Source organism: Oncorhynchus tshawytscha, linkage group LG20, assembly GCF_018296145.1.
Source record: "Oncorhynchus tshawytscha isolate Ot180627B linkage group LG20, Otsh_v2.0, whole genome shotgun sequence".
NCBI classification, from domain to species: Eukaryota; Metazoa; Chordata; class Actinopteri; order Salmoniformes; family Salmonidae; genus Oncorhynchus; species Oncorhynchus tshawytscha.
The window spans coordinates 35,214,775-35,240,349 of record NC_056448.1 but is presented as its reverse complement, the minus strand read 5'-3'; the positions used below and the strand labels follow the sequence as shown (position 1 = coordinate 35,240,349).

Genomic DNA, 25,575 nt, shown 5'->3' with positions numbered 1-25,575 from the left:
ATGTACATGGAAACTTGGCTCTGGCTCATGACTTGCTAATTGATGTTGTTGTGTAATAACAGTACAAACACACACTTACATACCACCCAAGAGACCAAACCACCCAGAGCAGTGGTCTGGGCCCACATTCACAGAGTAGAGTACTGATCTAGGATCCACCCATTCCCTCCTTATAATTATGATCTAAAAGACAAAACTGATCCTAGATCAGCACTCTTACTCAGATGCTTTGTAAGAACAAGCCCTGGCTGGTCTTCAACCCTAGTCCTGGAGGGCTACAGAGTGTGCAGGCTATTGTTTCGGCCGAGCACTAACACATGATTTAAATAATCAACTGATCATCAAGACCTTAATGGAAAAGTTGGCTTTTTTTCAACCACATCCTTTATTTTTTATGTAAATGGCATGTTAAGGAAGGATCTTGATACCTTTTTTGTAATTTCACTTGTTTTTGAGAAACTTACCCCAAACAGCAAATCACTTCCTCATCCTCATTGAATAGTATGGGGGCCCTGAAAAAACATGAACAAAGGCTCCATTTCTCAGTATAGTGATGTCTCATTTAATTAGTTGAATCAGTTGTGTTTCCGTGGGGCTGGAACAAAAGACCTTGGAGAAGGTTGTGTGTCCTCAATCCCTGTGACTGTTTGTCTGTGTGCCTGCATATGTAGAGGACTCACAGCCAGATGAATGGACTCCAATGACTCACCTACCAGACCAGCAGTCCAGGATTAGGTGGCTTTCACCCTTTCACTTTTAACCCTTATTTTACCAGGTAAGTTGATTGAGAACACTTTCTCATTTACAGCAAGAACCTAGGGAATAGTTACAGGGGAGACAAATGAGCCAATTGGAAGCTGGGGATGATTAGGTGACCATGATGGTATGAGGGCCAGATAGGGAATTTAGCCAAGACAGCGGGGTTAACAACCCTACATTTACGATAAGTGCCATAGGCTCTTTAGTGGCCACGGAGAGTCAGGACACCCGTTTAACATCCCATCTGAAAGACGGCACCGTACACAGGGCAACGTTCCCTATTACTGCCCTGGGGCATTGTGATATTTAATTATAGACCAAATGAAAGAGTGCCTCCTACTGTCCCTCCAACATCACTTCTAGCAGCATCTTGTCTCCCATCTATGGACTGACCAGGACCTAACCTGCTTAGCTTCAGAGACAAGCCAGCAGTGGGATGCAGGGTGGTATGCTGCTGACCCACTCACTGAGAGGGATATCTGGAGGAGGGGTGTGGAAAAGGTGAGGAGAAACAAGTGAAGAGGGAAATGAGTCCAGTGCCATCGATCATACTGTCAATCACCAGAGGTACCATTGTAAACATTATCATCATTCTAGACACAGATACACACATTGTCATATGGACTTAACCCATAATTGTGTGTGGATTGACATTTAGGCCTGAAAGGCAATTGCCCATCGGGGTAGTCAGGATCATTTTTTCAGGTTGCCAGAAAATTATGGTCACTTGCCCGAAAATGTGAAAATAGCCGAAGACACACAGAAATGCCATAACTTGTCAGTCTTTCACTTAAACAATGGGGAGGAACCAAAAACATCAGTTTTAGTCTAGAATTATTTGCAGTTTGGTTGTTTCAAGACAAAATTGATTTGGGTTCAGGCAGGCCTTGATTACTTGAATCATAATTGCAATGAACTAGTTTGACGCTAGAATGTTGTCTATGCACTAAAGTAACTACAGTCTATCAATTTTCAGTAGATTTTATGGGTTAGTCTGAGATGCAAGCCAAATTCTTTCGATTTGATCTGATTGCAGGAACAATTCACAACGGTCAAGCATTGAATTTAAAATTGTTCTAAAGACTGCCTTAGTTGACAGAATAAACAATATGTTCATAATATTGATCTTATAGGATCCAAATCAAATGTTAAGTCAAATGTGCTACAAACTGACTTTTGAGAAGTACATGACTTATGATAAAGCTCTCAAAGGAACAAAGGCACGGTAAAGAGGGAAAGGGAACAGGGATGCTACAGGTCGGTGACATGTGTGCGCAGTGGTGTGTATTCATGGATGCCAAGGGAGGTCAGGCTTCCCCAAATATTTGACCAATAAATAAATTACAATTATAAAATAATTTCTCTATCATCTCTGTTTCCCCACAAAAATTGTGAATTTGCAAGTAGCTGAATCTCACTGGCGAAATGATCAGAGTGAGGGAAACAGCACCCCTCTGTCTCAGTATGTGTAGCCCATGTATCTGATGCGGTCTGGACCAAAAGAGTATAACATGTGACCGCCACTGTATTTGATTGATTGATGCCAGCAGGCATTTGGCTTCCCTAGATAAAAAATTAAAAAATAGCCAATCGGCATTGAGCTGAGCTCAACTGTGGGTTGTCCTAGTGCAGCAAAACACCCCCCCCCTCCCAACATCGGTAAAAAAAAAGCTATTTTACAGCCTGCTTGGCATCCGGAGTGATTTTACCCACACACTGCTACTGTGTGCGGTGTGTGTGTGTGTGTCTCTAACAGCAGTGAGACAGAATTTCAGGTGACAGCATCTGTTCTGTTGAGAAGCAGCAGAACCCTCAGGTCATTCATGCGGTTTGTCTGCCTGCCCGTCTGTAAGTGAGAGCCAGACACATACAGTGGGTGCATTTCAGATACATAAATTCAGCTCCTGAGTGGCACAGAGGTCTAAGGCACTGGTTTGAGCCCAGGCTGGATCACAACCGGCAGTGATCGGGAGTCCCATATGGCGGCGCACAATTGGCCCAGCATCATCCGGGTTAGGAGAGGGTTTGGCCGGGGTAGGCCGTCATTGTAAATAAGAATTTGCATAGTTAAATAAAAAGGTTAAATATATTAACTACTTGTTATGACTACATGTTATGGGAGTGCAGCAAGGAGCCAAGGTAAGGTGCTAGCTAGCATTAAACGTATCTTATACAAAACAATCAATCTTAACATAATCACTAGTTAACTACACATGGTTGATGATATTACTAGCTAATCTAGCTTGTCCTGCGTTGCATATAATCGATGCTGTGCTTGTTAATTTATCATTGAATCATAGCCTACTTTGCCAAACGGTTATTTAACAAGCGCATTCGCAAAAAAAGCACTTTCGTTGCACCAATGTGTACCTAACCATAAACATCAACGCCTTTCTTAAAATCAATACACAAGTATATATTTTTAAACCTGCATATTTAGTTAATATTGCCTGCTAACATGAATTTCTTTCAACGAAGGGAAATTGTGTCACTTCTCTTGCGTTCATTGCACAAAGTCAGGGTATAATGCAGCAGTTTGGGCCGTCTGGCTCGTTGCGAACTAATTTGCCAGAATTTTACGTAATTATGACATAACATTGAAGGTTGTACAATGTAACAGGAATATTTAGACTTAGGGTTGCCACCCGTTTGATAAAATACGGAACAGTTCCGTATTTCACTGAAAGAATAAACGTTTTGTTTTCAAAATGATAGTTTCCGGATTTGACCATATTAATTAATGACATACGGCTCTGATTTCTGTGTATTATTATGGTATAGTTAAATCTAGGAATTGATATTTGATAGAGCAGTCTGACTGAGCGGTGGTAGGCAGCAGCAGGCTCGTAAACATTCATTCAAACAGCACTTTCGTGCGTTTGCCAGCAGCTCTCCGCTGTGCTTCAAGCATTAAGCTGTTTATGACATCAAGCCTATCAACTCCCGAGATTAGGCTGGTGTAACCGATGTGAAACGGCTAGCTAGTTAGCGGGGTGCACGCTAATAGCGTTTCAAACGTCACTCGCTCTGAGACTTGAAGTAGTTGTTTCCCTTGCCCTGCAAGGGCTGCGGCTTTTGTGGAGCGATGGGTAACGATGCTTCGAGGGTGGCTGTTGTCGATGTGTTCCTGGTTCGAGCCCAGATAGGGGCGAGAGGGACGGAAGCTATACTGTTACACTGGCAATACTAAAGTGCCTATAAGAACATCCAACAGTCAAAGGTATATGAAATACAAATGGTATAGAGAGAAATAGTCCTATAATAACTACAACCTAAAACTTCTTACCTGGGAATATTGAAGAGTCAAGTTCAAATAAACCACCAGCTTTCATATGTTCTCATGTTCTGAGCAAGGAACTTAAACATTAGCTTTCTTACATGGCACATATTGCACTTTTACTTCTCCAATACTTTGCTTTTGCATTATTTAAACCAAATTGAACATGTTTCATTATTTATTTGAGGCTAAATTGATTTTGATTTATTATATTAAGTTAAAATAAGTGTTCATTCAGTAGTATTGTTGTAATTGTCATTATTACATAGAAATAAATGTTAAAATCGTCTTCGAATCGGTTTCGGCCTTTTTTGGTTCTCCAATAATCAGTATCGATGATGAAAAATCACTCGGTCTACCTCTATTCTCCAGGCATTGTAAAGATCTGATATTCCTCACAGGCCTGTGTAGAACGTGTGTATGTGGAATAGGCCTACTCCCAATCTCACCCACCTCTGGGTTTGACTCCATCTAGCATACAGGGGACATCTGGCCAGCCGATAGACACCCAATGCCATGTATTGTCACCTAGCCTCACCTTTAACCTCTGACACCCAGCTGCCTCACCTGGCTACAGCTGGACCCCTAAATACCTGGAGCAGAGTCCCTCAACCCCCAGTCTCTGGACCAGCACTGGTCCTTGGGATGTTGCTGACCGGTCCTTCAGATGTGTTATTTGTGTATCGTTGTACATGTAGGTCTGGGTATAAGTGTGCGAACTAACCATTTACATATAGAAAGTCCTCATGAATACACAGGTATGTGGTGGCTGAGGTGATACACAGGGGTGATCATATTATTTGACTGCCTTGAGCTAGGTTAAGTTTGTGTTTTAGCAATTCGTAACACAGCGTCTAGTCTGATGGAAACTCACACAAAGACTATGGTGTTTAAGGAGCTAAATTGCCTACAAGGGATGTAGCTTTTTGGCGCTAATCTATTTAGCACCAGCTCAGATCTCATCGTGAGGCGATCGACAGATCGCAAGATAATCTGTCAGTATACATTTGTTGTAGCCTAATAAAAAATACACACATTCAACCCAATTATCTCACACACACAAAACATCAACCATAGTGTTGTTGAAACGTTATGCTTTGCGCGGATACAATGTAAGCAATGCACGGACACGTTTCCACTGAAATCGTGCATCGCTTACAGATAGATGTCAGAGAATTCCAAGGCAGTCCGTGCTACATCGTAGCTACCATGCTACGCATGCTGCTCGCACTTGAAATAACAATGGGAGACATTTTGTTTCATCTAACCTTGTAATATCAGAAACTGCTCAGAGGTGTTGCGACTTGCGACCCCGTTTGTTTACAACCAGACTATTTTACTGTCAGTTATGTCCACGTTTCCCCATTCGAGAAGGGGACTCAACCACGTAATTATGCTAACTACTTTGTAGCTAAATTAGCTATTGCCCTGTAGGCTACATACAGAACGGTAGCCAACAAGGCATGACCAAACTATTGTTTGCAGCAATTAAACAACGTGTTCCGGAGCGCTTGTCAGACAAACCGAGATGCAGACGCTGTCCAAACGTTATACAGCACAGGCTAGTGACTGCATATTTAGTCTGGGTAATATTTGCAAATAGCTTAACGTTAGTGGCTACAGTAGGCTATTCGACAACGCTAGCCTAGCCATCTGGTGTTTTGCTGGGGCTTACCTTTGACTCCAACTACCCGTGGTTGGAATTCTTTATTTGATTCTGTATTATTCAGCTGGTAGATAGTTCCAAGAAGTATTGGTCGGTGACAATAAAAGTAGGCTATGTTCGCTATTTTTCCTTATATCCGCAACAGTGTGTCTTGTCTGTCTTCAAGTTGTAACGTTCGCTCCCATGTCTGGATGTGGCGAATCGTTTCCCCTTTAAAACTGTAGCTGGCAGCCTCGTCGAATGTGCCTCAAAAGATCCGTATCACTGCTTGTCCGGCGTCGTCACTACTCGGAATGTAAGCATGCACAAAAGTGAGAAGAATCGCTGTGTAGTAGTTGGTCCTTGCTCCGAGCAGCCGTTTTTGCCTATGAAACTGGATTGCATACCTCCCTGACTATTGCACAATGGCCCGCCAGCTAGAATATATTCATGAGATCACGGGGCTGTTGTCTCCGACGGGAGAAAGGCATTTTTCATGTCCCTCACACACCCTACACAAGGCTAGCGACTGACTTTTCTCCTCGCCCCTAGACCAGAGTAGCTGATCATTACAGAAGGAGTCATCGAGAGAGATGTCACCCCTGCCTCCACGGTGACGTCGGTTCGGTAACGATCGTTAATCAGATTCCCATTGACGATTACATTTTGTATATTGTATATTAGGTCTGTTTCAGAATGGTAGCCTGTTTATTCAGAGGAAATGATTTAGAGTTGCAGGTAGACATCTATAGAATATAGGCCTACAAATATAGATTTCCACAGGGTAAGTGATGCATGTCTATTCTATGCATTACATTTTTATTGGAAGCAAATGAAACTATGGCCTTCATTTGTTGTCATCGTTAAAATCAGCAGTTCTCCTTGACACAAAGCATCAGTGGCAGGATAGTAATTTTCTGTTTGATACATTGGTGTGTCAATTAATTAGAGGAAGAGAGGGGTAATGGAAGGACAAAGTCACACACCTGTCCCTTTCTACAGCAGCAAGAGGGGGAGGGGTGAGCGAGATGGACCGGGTTTAGAGAGAGAGCGCACTAATGTCTGTCACTTTTATCCCTCTCAGGTGTCCCCATGGCTCTGCCTGTTCTCAGGTATCTGGGAATGCCCCTTACATGGGTATAGGGGTTAAGGGAAGTATCTGAGGTGTCTAGCAGCTAATACTCAACCTTAAAAACACTTAACCGGAGTTGTGTTTAGTATGTCACAAGCACAATGTCTTGAAACCGAAAACCGAAATATGTGCTGTTATTGAACACATTCAGTTTTACTTTGTGTTTCAAAACATTTTGTACCTACTAAACGTGACCCAGGCTGAGGGTAACAGATCGTATCCCTGCAGACTGAGAAGGGGGAGATGGGTTGGGTTACACCAGTGTCTGTGTGTGATATAGCACTGGTAGGGGGTCTCTTGTGTAGATCAGTGCTTCTCAAACCTTTCCTCTGGGACCCCAACCCATAACTGTCTAATTCCATAACTAGCACACCTGATTCAATTTTATTATATATATATATATATATATATATATATATATATATATATATATATATATATATATATATATATATATATATATTTATTTAACCTTTATTTAACCAGGTAAGCTAGTTGCTACTGTGACCTGGCCAAGATAAAGCAAAGCAGTGCGACACAAACAACAACACAGAGTTACACATGGAATAAAGAAGCATACAGTCAATAACATAATAGAAAAAAAAGAAAGTATATATACAGTGTGTGCAAATGGCATGAGGAGGTAAGGCAATAAATATGCCATAGTAGCAAAGTAATTACAGTTTAGCAAATGAACACTGGAGTGATAGATGTGCAGATGATGCTGTGCAAGTAGAAATACTGGTGTGCAAAAGAGCAAAAAAGTAAATAAAAACAATATGGGGGTGAGGTAGGTAGATTGGATGGGATATTTACAGATGGACTATGTACAGCTGCAGCGATCGGTTGGCTGCTCAGATAGCTGATGTTTAAAGTTAGTGAGTGAAATATAAGTCTCCAGCTTCAGCAATTTTTGCAATTCGTTCCAGTCATTGGCAGCAGAGAACTGGAAGGAAAGGCGGCCAAAGGAGGTGTTGGCTTTGGGGACGACCAGTGAGATATACCTGCTGGAGCGCGTGCTACGGGTGGGTGTTGTTATTGTGACCAGTGAGCTTAGATAAGGCGGAGTTTTACCTAGCATAGACTTATAGATGACCTGGAGCCAGTGGGTCTGGCGACGAATATGTAGCGAGGGCCAGCTGACTAGGCATACAGGTCGCAGTGGTAGGTGGTATAAGGGGCTTTGGTGACAAAACGGATGGCACTGTGATAGACTGCATCCAGTTTACTGAGTAGAGTATTGGAAGCTATTTTGTAAATGACATCGCCGAAGTTGAGGATCAGTAGGATAGTCAGTTTTACAAGGGTATGTTTGGTGGCGCGAGTGAAGGAGGCTTTGTTGCGAAATAGGAAGCCAATTCTAGATTTAATTTTGGATTGGAGATGTTTAATATGAGTCTGGAAGGAGAGTTTACAGTCTAGCCAGACACCTAGGTATGTGTAGTTGTCCACATATTTTAAGTCAGAACCGTCCAGAGTAGTGATGCTAGTCGGGCGGGGCAGGTGCGGGGAGCGAACGGTTGAAAAGCATGCATTTGGTTTTACTAGCGTGAATGAGCTAATCAGCAAGCCCTTAATTAGCTGAATCAGTCGTGCTAGTGGTGAAATGTAACAGGTATGTGAAACAACTGGGAGTTCCTGAGGTTTGGTTTAAGGAACACTGCTGTAGTAGAGAAGACAGGTTCTAAAGTGTGTGTCAAGATGGAAACTAAAAAGCTTTCCTTCCTTTCTGTGCCTTCCCTTGATCTAGTGCGGTTGGTATGTTCCACCCTAGGGCAATCACATACTGTATCATGTGAATTAGCCAGATGGGAGAGGGGGAAGAGAGGGGTGCAGTGGGAGAGAGGTTGTAGGGTGGAAGATAGAGGGTGTAGAGGGAAAGAGGGGGTGCAGAGGGAGAAAGGAGGTTGACAGGGAAAGAGGGGAGTGAAGAGGGGATGGGAGGGAGAAATCAAAGGACAGAGGGGGTGGAGAGGGAGGGGGTGGGATGAAAAGAGGGGGAAGGAGGGGTAAATCGAGGGGGAGAGAGGGGGCTGCAGTGGGGAACGACAGAGAGGTGGGTGTAGAGGCAGAGCTGGAGGGAGAGGGTGGTGAGGAGAACAATAGATGAAGAGTGTTGTTGACTACGGCTGAACAGAGCTGCCCTCTCCTGATGTCAGGTCAGAGCAATACACAAGGGAACGTGTGTGTGTGTGTGTTTGTGTGGGACGACAAAGCCAGTGTTGGCAGACCATAGTGTCTGATCAGACAGTCACACAAGACTGAATACACAGTTACTACTCTGTTTATAGACACCTTATAGATGATGAATATACATGAAGTGGTCATAAAACTACAGCTGGTTTATGTGTGCATGTGTGTGAGTGTGAGGGGGCAGACACAAATACACACACACACACACACACACTCACCTTGTACATTAAGTCCTGACCTGATGTAAAACACAGTTATTCAGTGTTAGGTACAGAGCTGTTCATAGCCCATCACTAGCAGAGATTCAGAAGCAAGGACACATTGCTCAGTATGCACTGAGGTAAGTCTGAGTTGTGTGTGTGTGTGTGTTTATAGGTGTCTGCAGTGTGTGTGCAGAGGTGTCTGCAGTATTCTGCTAGAGGGCAGCGTAGCGTGGAGAAAACACTCCGACCTGCAGTTTTCCGTTGCCCTGGAAACAGGTAGAGATCCTCTCCTGTTCTTCATCTTTCTCTCCTCTACCCAGTGTCCCCTCCTCCTCTCCCTCCTACTCCTCCTCTTCCCTCTTCCCCCCACCGCCTCCTCTTCACCCTCCTCCTCCTCCCTTAATTCCTTCCTCTCCACCCCCGTCCTATGCCCCCTCCCCCACGACCTGCCGCAGCGCGAACACACACACACTCACCAACTCCCCACCATTCCAAATCACTGCAGTCATTTAACAACCGACTCTTCCTGACTCCCACTCCACATACTAGCACACAGAGTGAACGCACACACACTCAAGCACGTACACACACACACACGCTTACAGGGCACAGGGTCAAATGGTGCTTCAGTATTGATCTGATATTTGTGTGTGTGTGTGTGTGTGTGTGTGTGGTTGAGACAGGAGGATCACTATTGCAGCAATATGACCTCCAGCTAATCTCTCAGAAGAGAGGGAGGGAGAGAAATAAGAGAGGGAGGAGAGAGAAGGGAAAGAGAGAGACAAGAAGGAGAGAAAGAGAGTAAAAGAAAGAGGGAGGGGGAGAGAGAGTGTGTGAAGTGTCTGCATGTGATTATGTCTGTTTCTGCACTGCTATTGCTGCAGCTGATGATGGAGACAAAGGGAATGGAAGCTTTTTCCTTTCTTTCTCTCTCTCTCTCTTTCTATTTCTCCCTCTCCTGTGCTGACCTTCTGTCTCTTACACTATTTTACATTATTTTAGAGACGCTAGACACACACACAGACACAGGTGTGTGTGCTTACCCACACATGCAAGGTAGCCTTTCTTCATTTTCTGGCCTTTCTTGGTCAGTGTTTTGTTTTTCTGTTTTCTCAGTGCATTCCATTGTGGTGACTTCTCTCTGGCCAGGGGCGGAACATTCCACAGAAATGGCTGACCCACAATAACACACACACAGGCAGGAAGAGTGAACAAGGGTCTCCACCCTCGCTCAGCCAAATACAGTAGTCCTACACACACACACACACACACACACACACACACACACACACACACACACACACACACACAACTCATCCATGTAATGACACATACTGCTCATACAATCTCTAGCAATGTGTAGTCCCTGGTTTTCCCTCTCATATTTGCAGACCACATGCCTAAGGCAAACTGATACAGTTGCCATCTGCCTCTCTACCCCTTACACTCACACAGCCTAGTGACTGGGACTGGCACAGTTATCGTATCGTCGTGTATCCAACAATTAAAGACAAAAATCGTGAAAAAAAAAAGATAATCATCTTAATATTCATTTTAGGAGTAGGTGGGATACAACTTTGTATTCAAGTAGATATAGTTTTACCCTATAGCAGTTTTAAATGTTTACAGGAAATGGGTAAAGTTGGTAGTCATTTGACGAGTAGAACAGCACGAATGGGAGGAGAAGCTTAATTTCCAAAAGTTCAAATGGTCAGAACCATTTTTTTTGTGTGTATTTTACCCCCTTTTTCTCCCAATTTCTTGATATCCAAATGAGATCCCATTACAATCTTGTCTCATCGCTGCAACTCCCCAACAGGCTCGGGAGAAGCGAAGGTCGAGTCATGCGTCAAACCGCGCTTTTTAACAACCGCCCTCTTAACCTGGAAGCCAGCTGCACCAATGTGTAGGAGGAAACATTGTTTATCTAACTATCGAAGTCAGCCTGCAGTCGCACGGCCCGCCACAAGGAGTCACTAGAGCGTAATGAGCCAAGTAAAGCCCCCCCAGCCAATCCTCTAACTCGGATGACGCCGGGGCAATTGTACACCATCCTATGGTACTCCAGGTCGCGGCCGGTTGTGACACAGGCCGGGATCGAACCCAGGTCTGTAGTGACGCCTCAGAACCATTCATTTTTGAGACAGGGGTGTTCCCAAAGCTGTGCTCTATTCATTAGGTATGTCATTGCTAATTTTCAAAAATGCATTATGATGCATTACTAGCTCAAAACATTTTAAAACAATTTTGACAATAACCAAGTCTATTTGCATGACAATTAACTGTTACCCAAAATTCCATAATCCTCACAGCCCCACATACCTGTGTCTGTGTGCCCTGACTACACACACACACACACACACACACACACACACACACACACACACACACACACACACACACACACACACACACACACACACACACACACACATATTCACAACAGTGGAGGCTGCTGAGGGGAGGACAGCTCATAATAATGGCTGGAATGGAGTCAATGGAATGGTATCAAACAAATCAAAGATGTGGTTTCCATGTGGTTGATACCACTCCATTGACTTCATTCCAGACATTATTATGAGCTGTCCTCCCCTCAGCAGCCTCCACTGACACACACAGGCATGTACACATTCAGGTCCACAGGCATGTCATGCACGAACACACAAACAACTCCAACCCCCCCATCTGTCCAGAAACATATTGATAACAGACCGATGGTGTGTTTTAATAGTCCATCCTATCTTTGCCTCTTATTCTGTGTTTCCAGATCAGATTAGGGAATTAGTGGAGAATGAGGAGACACAAAATTGACGACACCAGAGCCCCTGGATTACACTGTCTATCACCGCCACCTTGTGTTCAAGGGTGGTCTTGACAGTTACTCTTCCACAGCGAATTTGCACAGATACCTGCTTTATTTCGTGCTGGATATGCAATGACAAATGATCAAATGTGCGAATAAAATAACTAGCAAGTTAAGTCTATTGAGTGTAGTCAACTTTGTTCTAAAGGCAGAAATTATCTGATTGGTTTCAAGCTAGCTAGCTATGCATTTAGCAACCTCAAATGAATAAATAAAGCTAGCTAGGTAGCTAGGTGTCAAATCTACAAGTCAGCTAACATTTTCTTAATTGAAATTTAATCAACTATATGAATTTAAGAAAATGGGGATGGACAGATAGCTAGCTAATTTTCCCCCAACATCGGACACTCTCTAGCGGTTGGAGGATTAAATCACTTTGAGCTCAACATTTAAATGGCCTGGAAAATAACGGTACGTTTTGCAACTAAAGACACCTTTCTAGCTAGCTGACCACCGATTTTCATTGCAGTTTATGTAAATTAAGTTATGTTTTGAGAGTTTTCAAAAAAGTTATATATATATATACACACATACATGCATACATATCATTTAATATCCAACTTTTTACCTAAATTATTCAAACTCATATGTGAGTATTAAACTGTTATCTACTTTCTCAAAACAAAAGATGAATCTGTAAAACAAATAATGAGACAGTATTTGGTTACAACACTGAAGAAGATGATTTAGTGATGAATGATTTTTAAGAGTACAGGAGGGTATACCGGGCTACGCAATGAAAAGTTGACGTTCAAGTATTATGTTTTTACTGGAAGGCTAGCCAACTAGTCAACTATCTAGTAAACACTTCGGATACGAGGCTGGTGTCTCTTTTTTAACAAAATTAAACATATATCTTGTAATTGAACAAAATAGTAAGATGGCGAATAACTGGGGAGCATGTTTTTACTTTCTTAAATGTAACCTTTATTTAACTAGGCAAGTCAATTACAAACAAATTCTTATTTACAATGACGGCTTATCCCGGCCCAATTGTGCGCCACCCTATGGAACTCCCAATCACGGACTGAAACAGTTTGAAACCAAACAGGGACTGTAGATGCAGGGACCTCTTGCACTGAGATGCAGTGCCTTAGACAGCTGCGCCACTTGGGAGCCCATTACCGATAATACAGGACATGCTAAACCGCTTATCAAAAAGCTGATAGTAGTAGTATTTTCATTGAAATGTCAAACACCAATAATGACAAAACATTGATGGCTTGATCACAAGATAACGCTGTTGAATATACCGATAATATGATAATTACTAATGTTGAGTCATAGAATAGAGCTAGCTAGCTAGGTCGCAAATATCAGTTAATCTGCTTCCACTTAATTTATCAGCATATTTAGTTGAATAAACTTAAACATTTCAATGGACTGTTATGCTTCACTGGGGGGAGAAACATAAAATGCTACGCTAAATGTAGTTTAGCTGAGCAGAGAGCCATTTCCTTTTATTGAATTATGAAATAGAAATCGCTAGCAAGTTAGGTGACAAATCTGCCAGTAAATCTGTTCGTTGAATAAGTGATATAAACCAGAAAAATTGTCTAGCTCTTTTTTATGATTCAACATTATCTACTTAACCAGCTAGTCCAGTTTAGTTTAGCATTTTACATTTCGGGAACCCAGGGCTAGTTCATTCAATTTTTTTTGTTTATTTAGCTTATCCCACAAAATACTGATGAAGTGGGCGATTACTTAATGGTATATTTGAGACCTAGCTAGCTAGCTTTATTCTATGACTCAACATTTAGTAAGAGATCTGCAAATCAACTAGCTCTGTTTAGCTTAGCAATTTACATTGCTGTCCTCGTTTGTGTAGCTTATTCAACATAACATTTCAATAAAACAAATGTTAGCTGACTTTCTTGTATATTTGCTAGCTAGCTCCATTCACTAATTCAATATGAGTAGCTAATTCTGTAGCTATTCTGAGTTCAAACCTATTCCATGTTTCCAAAAGTTGTGCAACTGTTAAACTCTGACCATTGACTTTTTAGAAACCAATCGGATTTGTTCTTCCCTAAACCAATCAGATTATTTCTGCCCTAAGAACAACGTTGACTTCGCTTCATAAAAACACGCACGTATGGCGTACGTCATATGCACAGTTGACGTGCTTGAAAATTTGCATAGTCTACGTTTCACTTTCATTTTCAGGATTGCTGGAACTTCGCGAAGAGTTCTAGATGGAAAAGCACATAATTTTGCTCTTCAGAAATTAGCTGCGGATTCGGGCATCATTTAAGTGAGTAGCCCACCTACACAATGTATCCCCGGTGCGTGTAACGTTTATCAATCCAATTATCAAATAGGATTGTTCACTTTGAAAAATAGAAACGGAGTTAAACATTTTCAATGTTGTAATTGACCTTGTGTCGTTTGAAAAGGGAAAGTAAAAATATTGGTGCTGTTAGGAAAACTGGGTGATTGTCAAATACATGGTTCTAGTGGACGCCACTAGGCTACTACAGTGCACAGGGCGAGACCCTATACTCATCCAAAGTGATAATTGGTTGTGTATGGTCTGATCGGCCCTTTTACTCTTGACACATTGGCTTCCGGGTTAAGCGGGCAGGTGTTAAGAAGCGCTGTTTGTTATGTTTCAGAGGACGCATGACTCGATCTTCTTGTCCCGAGGCCGTTGGATGAGACAGGATATAATTTGTGGGGAAAAATAAATAAAGAACCAACACACACACACATACCAGAGCAGACAGGAAAGCGAGTGCTACGATTCACGGACTTCGGCCCTTTAGAGGCAAAGTTGGGCACATATAACAGGCCGTCACTGTGCGCAAACACACACACATACATACATACAACTTCAGACTATAGGCATACACTCTTCTAATGGCCATGGTGCGTTATGAGCACAACCTGATGAAGAAACTCTTAGCTCTGTCAGTGACTGAGAAGAGACCTGGGATTGAGTCCCTATCATTCTGCCCTCTGAAGTGGCTACAATGTTCTGCTGTGTAGCAAACACCTTTCGTAGCCTACAGTAGTTTAGAAGTCTTAACATCTTGGCCTATGTGACGAAAGGAACGTTCAGAATAGGGGGTGTCAATAATCTTTGTGTGATGGCAACTTAACGACCATGGTGCTTTACTAACAGTAGTATTTCCCCCTTATGGCAACTATTCTAACGACTAAATAGTACATGAGCACACCCAATGAAACAAATTATCTTGAGATATGTTGCCAAATTCGCTACAACTGCTATTTTGCTGCCCATTACAAACCTACACTGGCCCAGTATATTGAGAACCCATAACCTGTATGCTAACAGTAGGTTGCAGTGGGCAAGTGAAATTAAATGAGACTATAGTTTAATGGCATTATAGGTCTATAGGCCTATCCAATGACTGGGAGGAGTGAAGGAGGGATTTTATGCAAATGTGTCTGTGGGACGAGAGGCAACTCAAGGACCACTCCTGCAAAGCAATGTAATTTAGGTGCTGTTTGAATATATTCATGGATGGATTCTCAGTTTCTTGAAATACTTTTTGTATTTAGATCAATTATTATGTGGACACCTGCTCTTCTAGTATCTCATTCCAAAATCATGGGCATTATTATGGAGTTGCTACTAAAACAGTCTCCACTCTTCTGGGAAGGCTTTCCACTAGATGTTGGAACATTGCTGCAGGGACTTGCTTCCATTCAGCAACAAGCGCATTAGTGAAGTTGGGCACCGATGTTGGGCGATTAGGCCTGGCTCGCAGTCGGAGTTCCAATTCATTCCAAGTGTGTTCAGTGGGGTTGAGGTCAGGGCTCTGTGCAGGCCAGTCAAGTTCTTTCACACTAATCTCAACAAACCATTTCTGTATTTCTGTAATTCGCATTGTGCGCAGGGGTATTGTTATGCTGAAATAGGAAAGTGCCTTACAGAAACTGTTGCCACAAAGTTGGAAGCACAGAATCGTCTAGAATGTCATTGTATGCTGTAGTTTTAAGATTTCCCTTCACTGGAACTAAGAAGCCTACCCCGAACAATGAAAATCAGACCCAGACCATTATTCCTCCTCCTCCAAACAAAGTTGGCACTATGCATTCGGCAGGTAGTGTTCTCCTGGCATCCGCCAAACCCTGATTCGACTGCCAAATGGTGAAGCGTGATTCATCACTCCAGAGAACGCTTTTCCACTGCTCCAGAGTCCAATGGTGGTGAGCTTTACACCACTCCAGCTGATGCTTGGCATTGCGCATGGTGATCTTAGGCTTGTGTGCGGCTGCCATGGAAACCCATTTTGTGAAGCTCCCGTCGAACAGTTCTTGTGCTGACGTTACTTCCAGAGGCAGTTTGGAACTCGGTAGTGAGTGTTGCATGGACAGACAATTTTTATGCGATTCAGCACTCGGTGGTCCCATTGTATGAGCTTGTGTGGCCTAGATGTTTCCACTTTACAATAACAGCACTAGCAGGGCAGAAAATTGACCAACTGGCTTGTTGGAAAGATGACATCCTATGACGGTGCCACGTTGAAAGTCACTCTTCAGTAAGGCCATTCTACTGCCAATGTTTGGCTATTGAGATTGCATGGCTGTTTGCGTGATTCAATGTGCTTGATTTTATACACCTGTCAGCAATGGGTGTGGCTGAAATAGCCAAATCCACTAAATTGAAGGGGTGTCGACATACTTTTGTATACACAGTGTATATTAGATCAATGATCATAGGCTATAGAAATAATCACTGATCTGACATCACTTGGTTGGTAGCCTAGCGTAACATCACCTATCATTCAAGAATGGGAGGACTGAAGGATGCATAGGTTATCCCAAATCAGGAGCATCGTTTCCATTATAGGCTATGCATTTATCTCAGCTATACCGCTAACTTAGGCTACTAGGTCACCGTACAGAAGCTAGTGTCTCGACCTTTAATAGGTTCTAACAATGGACCGTAACATTGCTGTCTCAGACGCTGCTTTACCTGAACCCCTGCCCCAAGATGTTCATCACAGGGGTTCGGGGGGCAACTCGTGAGTCGACAGGGACATGCAATAGATCTCGGCACAATCTGTGCATTAGGCTACATTCACAAGATAACAAGCCTATGAGGCTACTTCATTGGATGTTTACATAAAACACAATGCCATTACGCACAGATTTGTAAGTTTACCTTCCTTTTCGACTTATAGGCTAGGCGTAGCTGTTATACTTTCTATATGCACGGTGTTGGCATACGCAGGGGTTTGAAGATAACATTGTAGCGAAGGGCAATCTGACAGCAACTGATGTACGCAACTCTGTGTCTCTTCACAGTCAGTGACCGTACCAAGAGAGTTAACCCCATTTTGTGTCCTGACAACGCACGATGGCCGTTAGAATGGTATAGCATTGCTTCGGAGATACCTGGTGTTTCTGTGTGTGTGTGTGTAAGGGTGGACTGGGACCAGAAATCAGCCTTAGCATTTCTAACACACTGGGCCATGTTTTTCCTCAAGGCCCCCCACACCAGCCCATTTATTTCCTTGTAGCCCCCAGTATTAACCAGATAATTATCTTTTTGCGCAAAAACATGCCCTCCGCCCGAAATGCCAGATGGCCAATCCACCCCTGCCACTAAATTAACATCCACCACCCACACTTCTCTATGAGATGAAGTGTGCATGACTTTAGAGATACAGGCAGCAATGTGATACACTAACCACCACACTGTTGTTCCTTTGCTCACCCCCTCAGACCATTAATATATTTAGCAAAAAGGAACATTCATAACTTATACCAGTGATTAAGATATTCTTAGCAGGATAATGTTAAACTTGCATGATTTCAGTTTTGAACTGTTGCAAATGTAGCCTACACACAATTTCCTTTTTCTCAAAGTGGAAAAATAAGATCTGACCCAGATGAACCAACATATATAACGGTTCCATCCGAGTGTAGGCCATGAGACTACAATGCACTGCAGCTCTGCAGAGCGTCATGGAAACTCCCTCTCTGTGTGGGCAGAAAGCAGGAAGTGGTGTGATTCTCAGAAACAGGTTTAGGTTTAGAAGTGATATACACACACATCAGAATGAAAATAAATCCACAAAAGACATTGTAATGACTTGATTTCTGGAATAGGCTCTTTGAGGATTTTGTTTTTAGCCTTCACCTCCAAGTCAGTCATGAGTCATCCCAGGTTTCAGCATCCCTTAGGTAGAAAGAAGTCAGAATCTGTCATTTACAGCTTTATTATTGAGTAAAACATTAATACACAGTAGCAGTTTTTGTTTGCTTGTAAATAATTGTTTTCCTTGATCATTTGCACACAAAAAAAACAAGTTAGACCGGCCCATCCAGGTAAAAACTGATCAGCCAATCCGCCCCTGTGTGTGTAACAGTATATCTTTAGACCGTCCCCTCACCCATACCCGGGCGCGAACCAGGGACCCTCTGCACACAACAACAGTCACCAACGAAGCATCGTTGCCCATCGCTCCACAAAAGCCGCGGCCCTTGCAGAGCAAGGAGAACTACTACTTCAAGGTCTCAGAGCAAGTGACGTCACTGATTGAACCGCTATTTAGCGCGCACCACTGCTAACTAAGCTAGCCGTTTCACATCCGTTACATGTGTCACAACCTGACCTTAGTATTCTTTGTTTTCTTTATTATTTTGGTCAGTGGCGTGCCGTGGGCCTGGGCCTTCAGTGAGGTCCTACACAGTCCCACCCGAATTAATCCACCTTGTATTACCACCATTATGATGCCATGGCTCTAGACACTATACATTTAGACAGAAACTCAGTATAACCAGGCGTTGCGTCACCTTGAAAATGACATTTTTATTCAGAGAATTGCAGGGGAAGAGTACAATACAGTACAGTTCAACTAATTGGCAAGAACTTAGTCGAGTGCAACAGAGTTATATGAATATTCTTCTTCTATCCATTTCTGGTCCACAAACTTCGAGCTTTAAGTCCCCCCCCAAAAAAAAAAAAAAATCCTGTTTACCCAAAAACATGACACAATCAATGAGTCTTTTCAATATTTCCCTATTTTTCTTCACCTTTTCATTGTGCAGCTCCGTTGCCCTGGCGTGCTTGTTCGTTGAGCTGTAGATCCACTCGGGTGTCCCCAAAAGTTTTCAAAAGCACCTTTGCTTGTAAGTGGCCAGCCGTAATTTGGTGTCTCGTTGCTGCCTTGGTTAGACAACTCAAGTTTGCAAAGCCAGTGCAAAGCCATTAGAAGAGTGTATGCCTATAGCTCCAAGCACCAAATCGATCACTTGCAAATAATAGGCATTCCCAGCAGTACAGTTTGCAGTGTTCCTCGGAGCCTGTGAGCCATTGATAGCGCTCGTAGTTGGAACTTTGAAAGTGTCGAACAAACCCCTTTCCCGCCTGTGACAGGCTTTGTAGCGTCGGCGTCGGGCGACCTCTCCTTACAATGTCTAACTTTTCTTGAAAAGTTAATCTTGACAATGGCGTTATAATTATATCCTCGACCAAATCTACATCTTCTCCTCCTTCCGCCATTGTGGGTTGAAAAAAACAGCTTAGTAGTACGCGAATTAATTTGTTTATCAAATTCAGTTTCCTAGTTCTGAGGTTCTGCATAGACCTGCCCATAGGACTTGCCTCTCAATATTGGTAATCCAATCAAAAGACGTGCACGCACTACGCCTGCTAGCTGGCTCCTGTGTAACACGGGAGCCAGCCAGCAGGCGTACAATAGCCAACTCTAAAGCTGATTGGTTGACACTAAATTTTCATTTCCATTCACTTTAAGCTACAAGCGCCAGCACTGTTGATTCTGAAGGCCTGAGGGCAGATATTAGATCCCTGGCAACACATGATTGCTGAATATGATTGGATAAAAGATCTAATATAAAGACCAGCCCTCCAAATTGTTGTGACTAGTCTAGGTGTTTTTATGTCTATGGTTGCCTAGATTGGTTCTCAATCAGAGTCAGCTGTTTATTGTTGTCTCTGATTGGGGACCATATTTAGGTAGCCATATTCCTTGGGTATTTTGTGGGTTATTGTCTATGTATAGTTGCCTGTGTCACCACCAGTGGTTATAGCGTCACTTTTGTTTAAGTGGTCTTCCTTTAATAGAGAGGAATGTATTCTAGTCACGCTGCGCCTTGGTCTCCTCGTTACAACGAACGTGACAGTGTGTGTGTGTGCCGCATTAATTTACCACTTTATAGTGTAGGCAAGGCTAATCTCACCAGCACTGAAGTGGTAGCGTCCAATTGATCCACAGATTTAAGAAATAACCGTTTTCCCAGCCACACCAATATTTCATTTTTAATTTTCAAACAAATAAAGGTAAATTCTAAAATTTGAAAAACATTATAAAATCTCAATTTTAATGGGTTGAAAAATTCGAAAATTTTCAACAGCTTTCTATTATTCAATTTGAACGAGTAGTCAGAAAATTGAGAAATTGAAACTAATATTCTATTTAATTTCGTCAAGTGTATTAGACCATTTGACTGATAAGCGTTACACTGAACTGAGTGCCATCTTTTGATGGTTATATTTATCAAAGTGTCAATGTGACAACATGATTATATAGATTAGTCTGTGTTCATTTTGGTGTTATTTCAAAGACAAACAAACTAAATGGTCCATTTTCGTGGAACAGTAATTTCAATAATAACGTTTTAGTTTTTCAAAGTCATTGTCTCATGGTTAATTATAAAAATCTGAAGTAAAATGATAATCTAAAAGTTCAAATTCATCAAGAGCATTTGCCTCTGTCATATGGACACATTGATACATTGTGGTCCATTAGTGGCTAAATAAATGAAAGCATAGAAGGCCATTGCAGCAGTATGCCTATAACTTCCATCATCAAATAAGTAAAGGGCCTAAAGCAGACAAATAAAAACAGTAGAAAATATGATACATTCATCTCTCTTCTCTGCCTGTCTGCCTCCCTTTCGGTCTGTTTTGACTTGAGCTATTGCTAGTGAAGTTCAACATTGTATCAAATCATCACATTATATCAACTAGGCTATTCCGGGCCCTCAAAGTTTCCTGTGTCAGTGAGCTTGGAACAGAAAGCTGTTTTTATGACGTTTCCACTGGATATATGGATATCAGATCATGATATTTTGCTCTATCACACCGAGGCTTGGTGATTATCGAGGCCGGGAGTGTTGGAAAGATTTTTTAAATACTGAGGAACTATCATTTGCACTGGATATTAAAAAGACAGACTTTTTTGACTAACGTAAGGCGAATACATTTTTGGGGGGGTACGGTGCATTCTGAAAGTATTCAGACCCCTTTTCCCTCATTTTGTTACGTTACATCCTTATTCTAAAATGGATTGAATTGTTTGTTTTCCTCATCAATCTACGCACAATACCCCATAATGACAAAGAAAAAAATGTTTATAGAATTGTTAGTTTCTCCCATTCTTCTCTGTAGATCCTCTCAAGCTCTGTCAGGTTGGATGGGGAGAGTCGCTGCACAGCTATTTTCCGGTCTCTCCAGAGATGCTTGATCGTGTTCAAAGTCCGGGCTTTGGCTGGGCCACTCGAGGACATTGAGACTTGTCCCGAAGCCACTCCTGCGTTGTCTATGTTCTTAGGGTCGTTGTCCTGTTGGAAGGTTAACCTTCGCCCCCAGTCTGAGGTCCTGAGCGCTTTGGATCAGGTTTTGATCAAGATCGCTTTGTACTTTGCTCCGTTCATCTTTCCCTTGATCCTGACTAGTCTCCCAGTCCCTGCCGCTGAAAAACATCCCCACAGCGTGATGCTGCCACCACCATGCTTCACCGTAGGTATGGTGCCAGTTTTCCTCCAGATGTGACGCATAGAGACAGAAAAATGGTTTAATTTGTTTATTGCAACAGCACAAATTCTTGCTGTTTTTTTATTGCTGCACCCCAACATCTTGAGGTTATGAGAAAGTGCAGTTGTCTTCGGTCTGATATCTTTTTTAAATTTTATTATTTTTATTTTTTATTTTACCCCATTTTCTCCCCAATTTTGTGGTATCCAATTGTTGAAGTGGCTACTATCTTGTCTCATCGCTACAACTCCCGTACGGGCTCGGGAGAGACGAAGGTTGAAAGTCATGCGTTCTCCGATACACAACCCAACCAGCCGTACTGCTTCTTAACACAGCGCTCATCCAACCCGGAAGCCAGCCGCACCAATGTGTCAGAGGGTACACCGTGCACCTGGCAACCTCAGTTAGCGCGCACTGCGCCCGGCCCGCCACAGGAGTCGCTGTTGCGCGATGAGACAAGGACATCCCTACCGACCAAACCCTCCCTAACCCGGACGACGCTAGGCCAATTGTGCGTCGCCCCATGGACCTCCCGGTTACGACAGAGCCTGGGCGCGAACCCAGGGACTCTGATGGCACAGCTGGCGCTGCAGTACAGCGCCCTTAACCACTGCGCCACCCGGGAGGCCCTAGTTCTGATATCTGATTGGAGGTTAACTTTACAGTAATGCCATTGGTCATCAACTTAGATGTTGAATCCAAACAACTCAGATGTTATAAAATGGTCTCAGATTCATTGTCCTTTATCTTTGTTCCTGACCAGCTGTGGTCTCACACACACACACACACACACACACACACACACTCTCTCTTATCACTCTCTCTGTCTCCTCCCCCCTTGAATGCCTTGTATGTAAATCCTTTCATTTTATAATGAGTCAGATAAACATTTTAGTAGACTTTGCATACAAATGACATAGTCTTATCATAGGTCACATGTGAGGTATATTTAATATAATCTACAGTATATGTTGATATGATAAATATCACCCAGCATCAGGAGCAGACAGTATAACTCCTACTCCTGTCTCTCTGTCTATCTCCAGGTATGGCCGAACGTAACAACAGTTCCCAAATGAAAGCTGTCATGCAGCATGACGCCGCCATGCAGAACAAGAACAGGGATCAGGGGGTTAAACGCAACCCAAACGGAGAGGTCCCTGTTGGAAACCTGGTCGACATTGACAAAACTTTGGTCACCAAATCACTGCACAGAGACAGTGAGAGAGAAAGGGATGGAGAAAGGGAGAAAGAGGGGGATGGAAAGGCGGGTGGAGGAGGGGACACAAACAGCGGGAAGGATAGAGGAAGGAAAAGAGACACGGAGGGAGCGAGGGGTGAGGAGGAGAAGAGGTCGTGCTGCTCTCAGAAGCTGAAGAAAGTCCCTCAGTGTCACATGGAGCTGGAGCAGCTGTCCTTCAGTAGAACTCACAACGTCCTCATAGATGTAAGAGAGATAATTAAACCAGTGCAGATCAATAAAAAAGTTTGCATCTAAAGTGACAGAGTGAACTGGAATGTTTACACAAAACAATTACTACAAAGAGTGTCTCTCACTGTTCATTCATGTCTCTGTCTACCTCCCTATTCAGGTGAATGAGTTCCGCCATAAAAGGATATTAAAACCTCATTCTGGACGTCATGTGTGGCACAGTGACTTTGTTAAGATGCCCTGCTCACCAGAAAGCCTCATCAAGACCGGATGGGTGTGTTCATTGATTAATTAATTTACTGATGATCGATACATTATTTGTCAATTGATTGGTTCATTGAACATTTGGTTGATTGGTTCATTGATTTATTTGTTTGTTGGTTAATATATTGATTGGTAATTTGGTTGATTGACTTTTTCCAGGTAACCAGCTCTGAGGGAAGTCGGTGGAAGGTGGTCTCTAAACAGCTGCAGAGTCTGGCCAATAAGACCACTGCATCAGTGGGTGACGTTGAGGTACGACACACACACACGCCTCCATTATCCTAACATTTCCTAACACGCCTCCATTATCCTAACATTTCCTAACATGAATCTATCATCCTAACATTTCCTAACACCTCCATTATCATAACATTTCCTAACATGCCTAATTATCATAACATTTCCTAACACTTCCATTATCCTAACACACCTAATTATCCTAACACGCCTCCATTATCCTAACATTTCCTAACACGCCTAATTATCCTAACATTTCCTAACACGCCTAATTATCCTAACATTTCCTAACACGCCTCCATTATCCGAACATTTCCTAACATGCCTCCATTATCCTACCATTTCCTAACATGCCTCCATTATCCTACCATTTCCTAACATGCCCCCTCAGGTTAACCTGGGTTTGGGGTAACAGGTAAGGTAGGGGTTAGCATGTTTGACCAGTACTGTTGACCAGTACTAACAATAATTTACATGTTTCTCTCCACTTAGAAAGCCATAAAGAAATACAACCCAAAGTATGAAGATCAATGGTCCTTTGATGCCCTGCATACCTTTGTTCAGGTCAGTTACCACTTCACTGTGAATGGTCAACTTGCCCTCCAAATACACCTCCTCTGTTTTCAATCAGGATCTCAGCGATCACTGCCTCATTGCCTGTATCCGCTATTGGTCCGCGGTCAAACGACCACCCCTCATCACTGTCAAACGCTCCCTAAAACACTTCTGCGAGCAGGCCTTTCTAATCGACCTGACCCGGGTATCCTGGAAGGATATTGACCTCATCCCATCAGTCGAGGATGCCTGGTCATTCTTTAAAAGTAATTTCCTCACCAGCTTAGATAAGCATGCCTGTTAAAAAAATGCAGAACTAAGAACAGATAAAGCCCTTGGTTCACTCCAGACCTGACTGCCCTTGACCAGCACAAAAACATCCCGTGGCAGACTGCAATAGCATCGAATAGTCCCCGCGATATGCAACTGTTCAGGGAAATCAGGAACCAATACACGCAGTCAGTCAGGAAAGCAAAGGCTAGCTTTTTCAAGCAGAAATTCGCATCCTGTAGCTCTAACTTCAAAAAGTTTTGGGACACTGTAAAGTTAGTACCTCAGCCACGCTCAAGGTACTAAACGATATCATAACCGCCATCGATAAAAGACAGTACTGTGCAGCCGTCTTCATTGACCTGGCCAAGGCTTTCAACTCTGTCAATCACCGTCTTCTTATCGGCAACTCAATAGCCTTGGTTTTTCTAATGACTGCCTCGCCTTGTTCACCAACTACTTTGCAGACAGAGTTCAGTGTGTCAAATCGGAGGGCATGTTGTCTGGACCTCTGGCAGTCTCTATGGGGGTACCACAGGGTTCAATTCTCGGGCCGACTCTTTTCTCTGTATATATCAATGATGTTGCTCTTGCTGCGGGCGATTCCCTGATCCACCTCTACGCAGACGACACCATTCTGTATACTTCTGGCCCTTCCTTGGACACTGTGCTAACTAACCTCCAAACGAGCTTCAATGCCATACAACACTCCTTCCGTGGCCTCCAACTGCACTTAAACGTTAGTAAAACCAAATGCATGCTTTTCAACCGTTCGCTGCCCGCACCCACCCACCCGCCCGACTAGCATCACCACCCTGTACAGTTCCGAGCTAGAATATGTGGACAACTATAAATACCTAGGTGTCTGGTTAGACTGTAAACTCTCCTTCCAGAGTCATATTAAACATCTCCAATCCAAAATCAAATCTAGAATCGGCTTTCTATTTCGCAACAAAGCCTCCTTCACTCACGCTGCCAAACTTACCCT

The 25,575-nt window shown here is 42.9% G+C and overlaps 1 protein-coding gene and 1 pseudogene across 1 annotated transcript in view; one reads left to right on the top strand and one right to left on the bottom strand.

Annotated features, from left to right (window-relative positions):
- LOC112220118 overlaps positions 1–6,270 on the bottom strand; it is a 45,146-nt pseudogene extending 38,876 nt beyond the window's left edge.
- pargl (poly (ADP-ribose) glycohydrolase, like) overlaps positions 6,271–25,575 on the top strand; it is a 35,080-nt gene continuing 15,775 nt past the window's right edge. The window contains exons 1-6 of the mRNA XM_024381768.2: positions 6,271–6,308; positions 9,382–9,485; positions 22,876–23,276; positions 23,422–23,535; positions 23,685–23,777; positions 24,255–24,326. Coding sequence (XP_024237536.2) covers positions 22,878–23,276; positions 23,422–23,535; positions 23,685–23,777; positions 24,255–24,326 — 678 coding nt within the window. The 5' untranslated portion in view covers positions 6,271–6,308; positions 9,382–9,485; positions 22,876–22,877. The remainder of the gene's footprint in view (positions 6,309–9,381; positions 9,486–22,875; positions 23,277–23,421; positions 23,536–23,684; positions 23,778–24,254; positions 24,327–25,575) is intronic.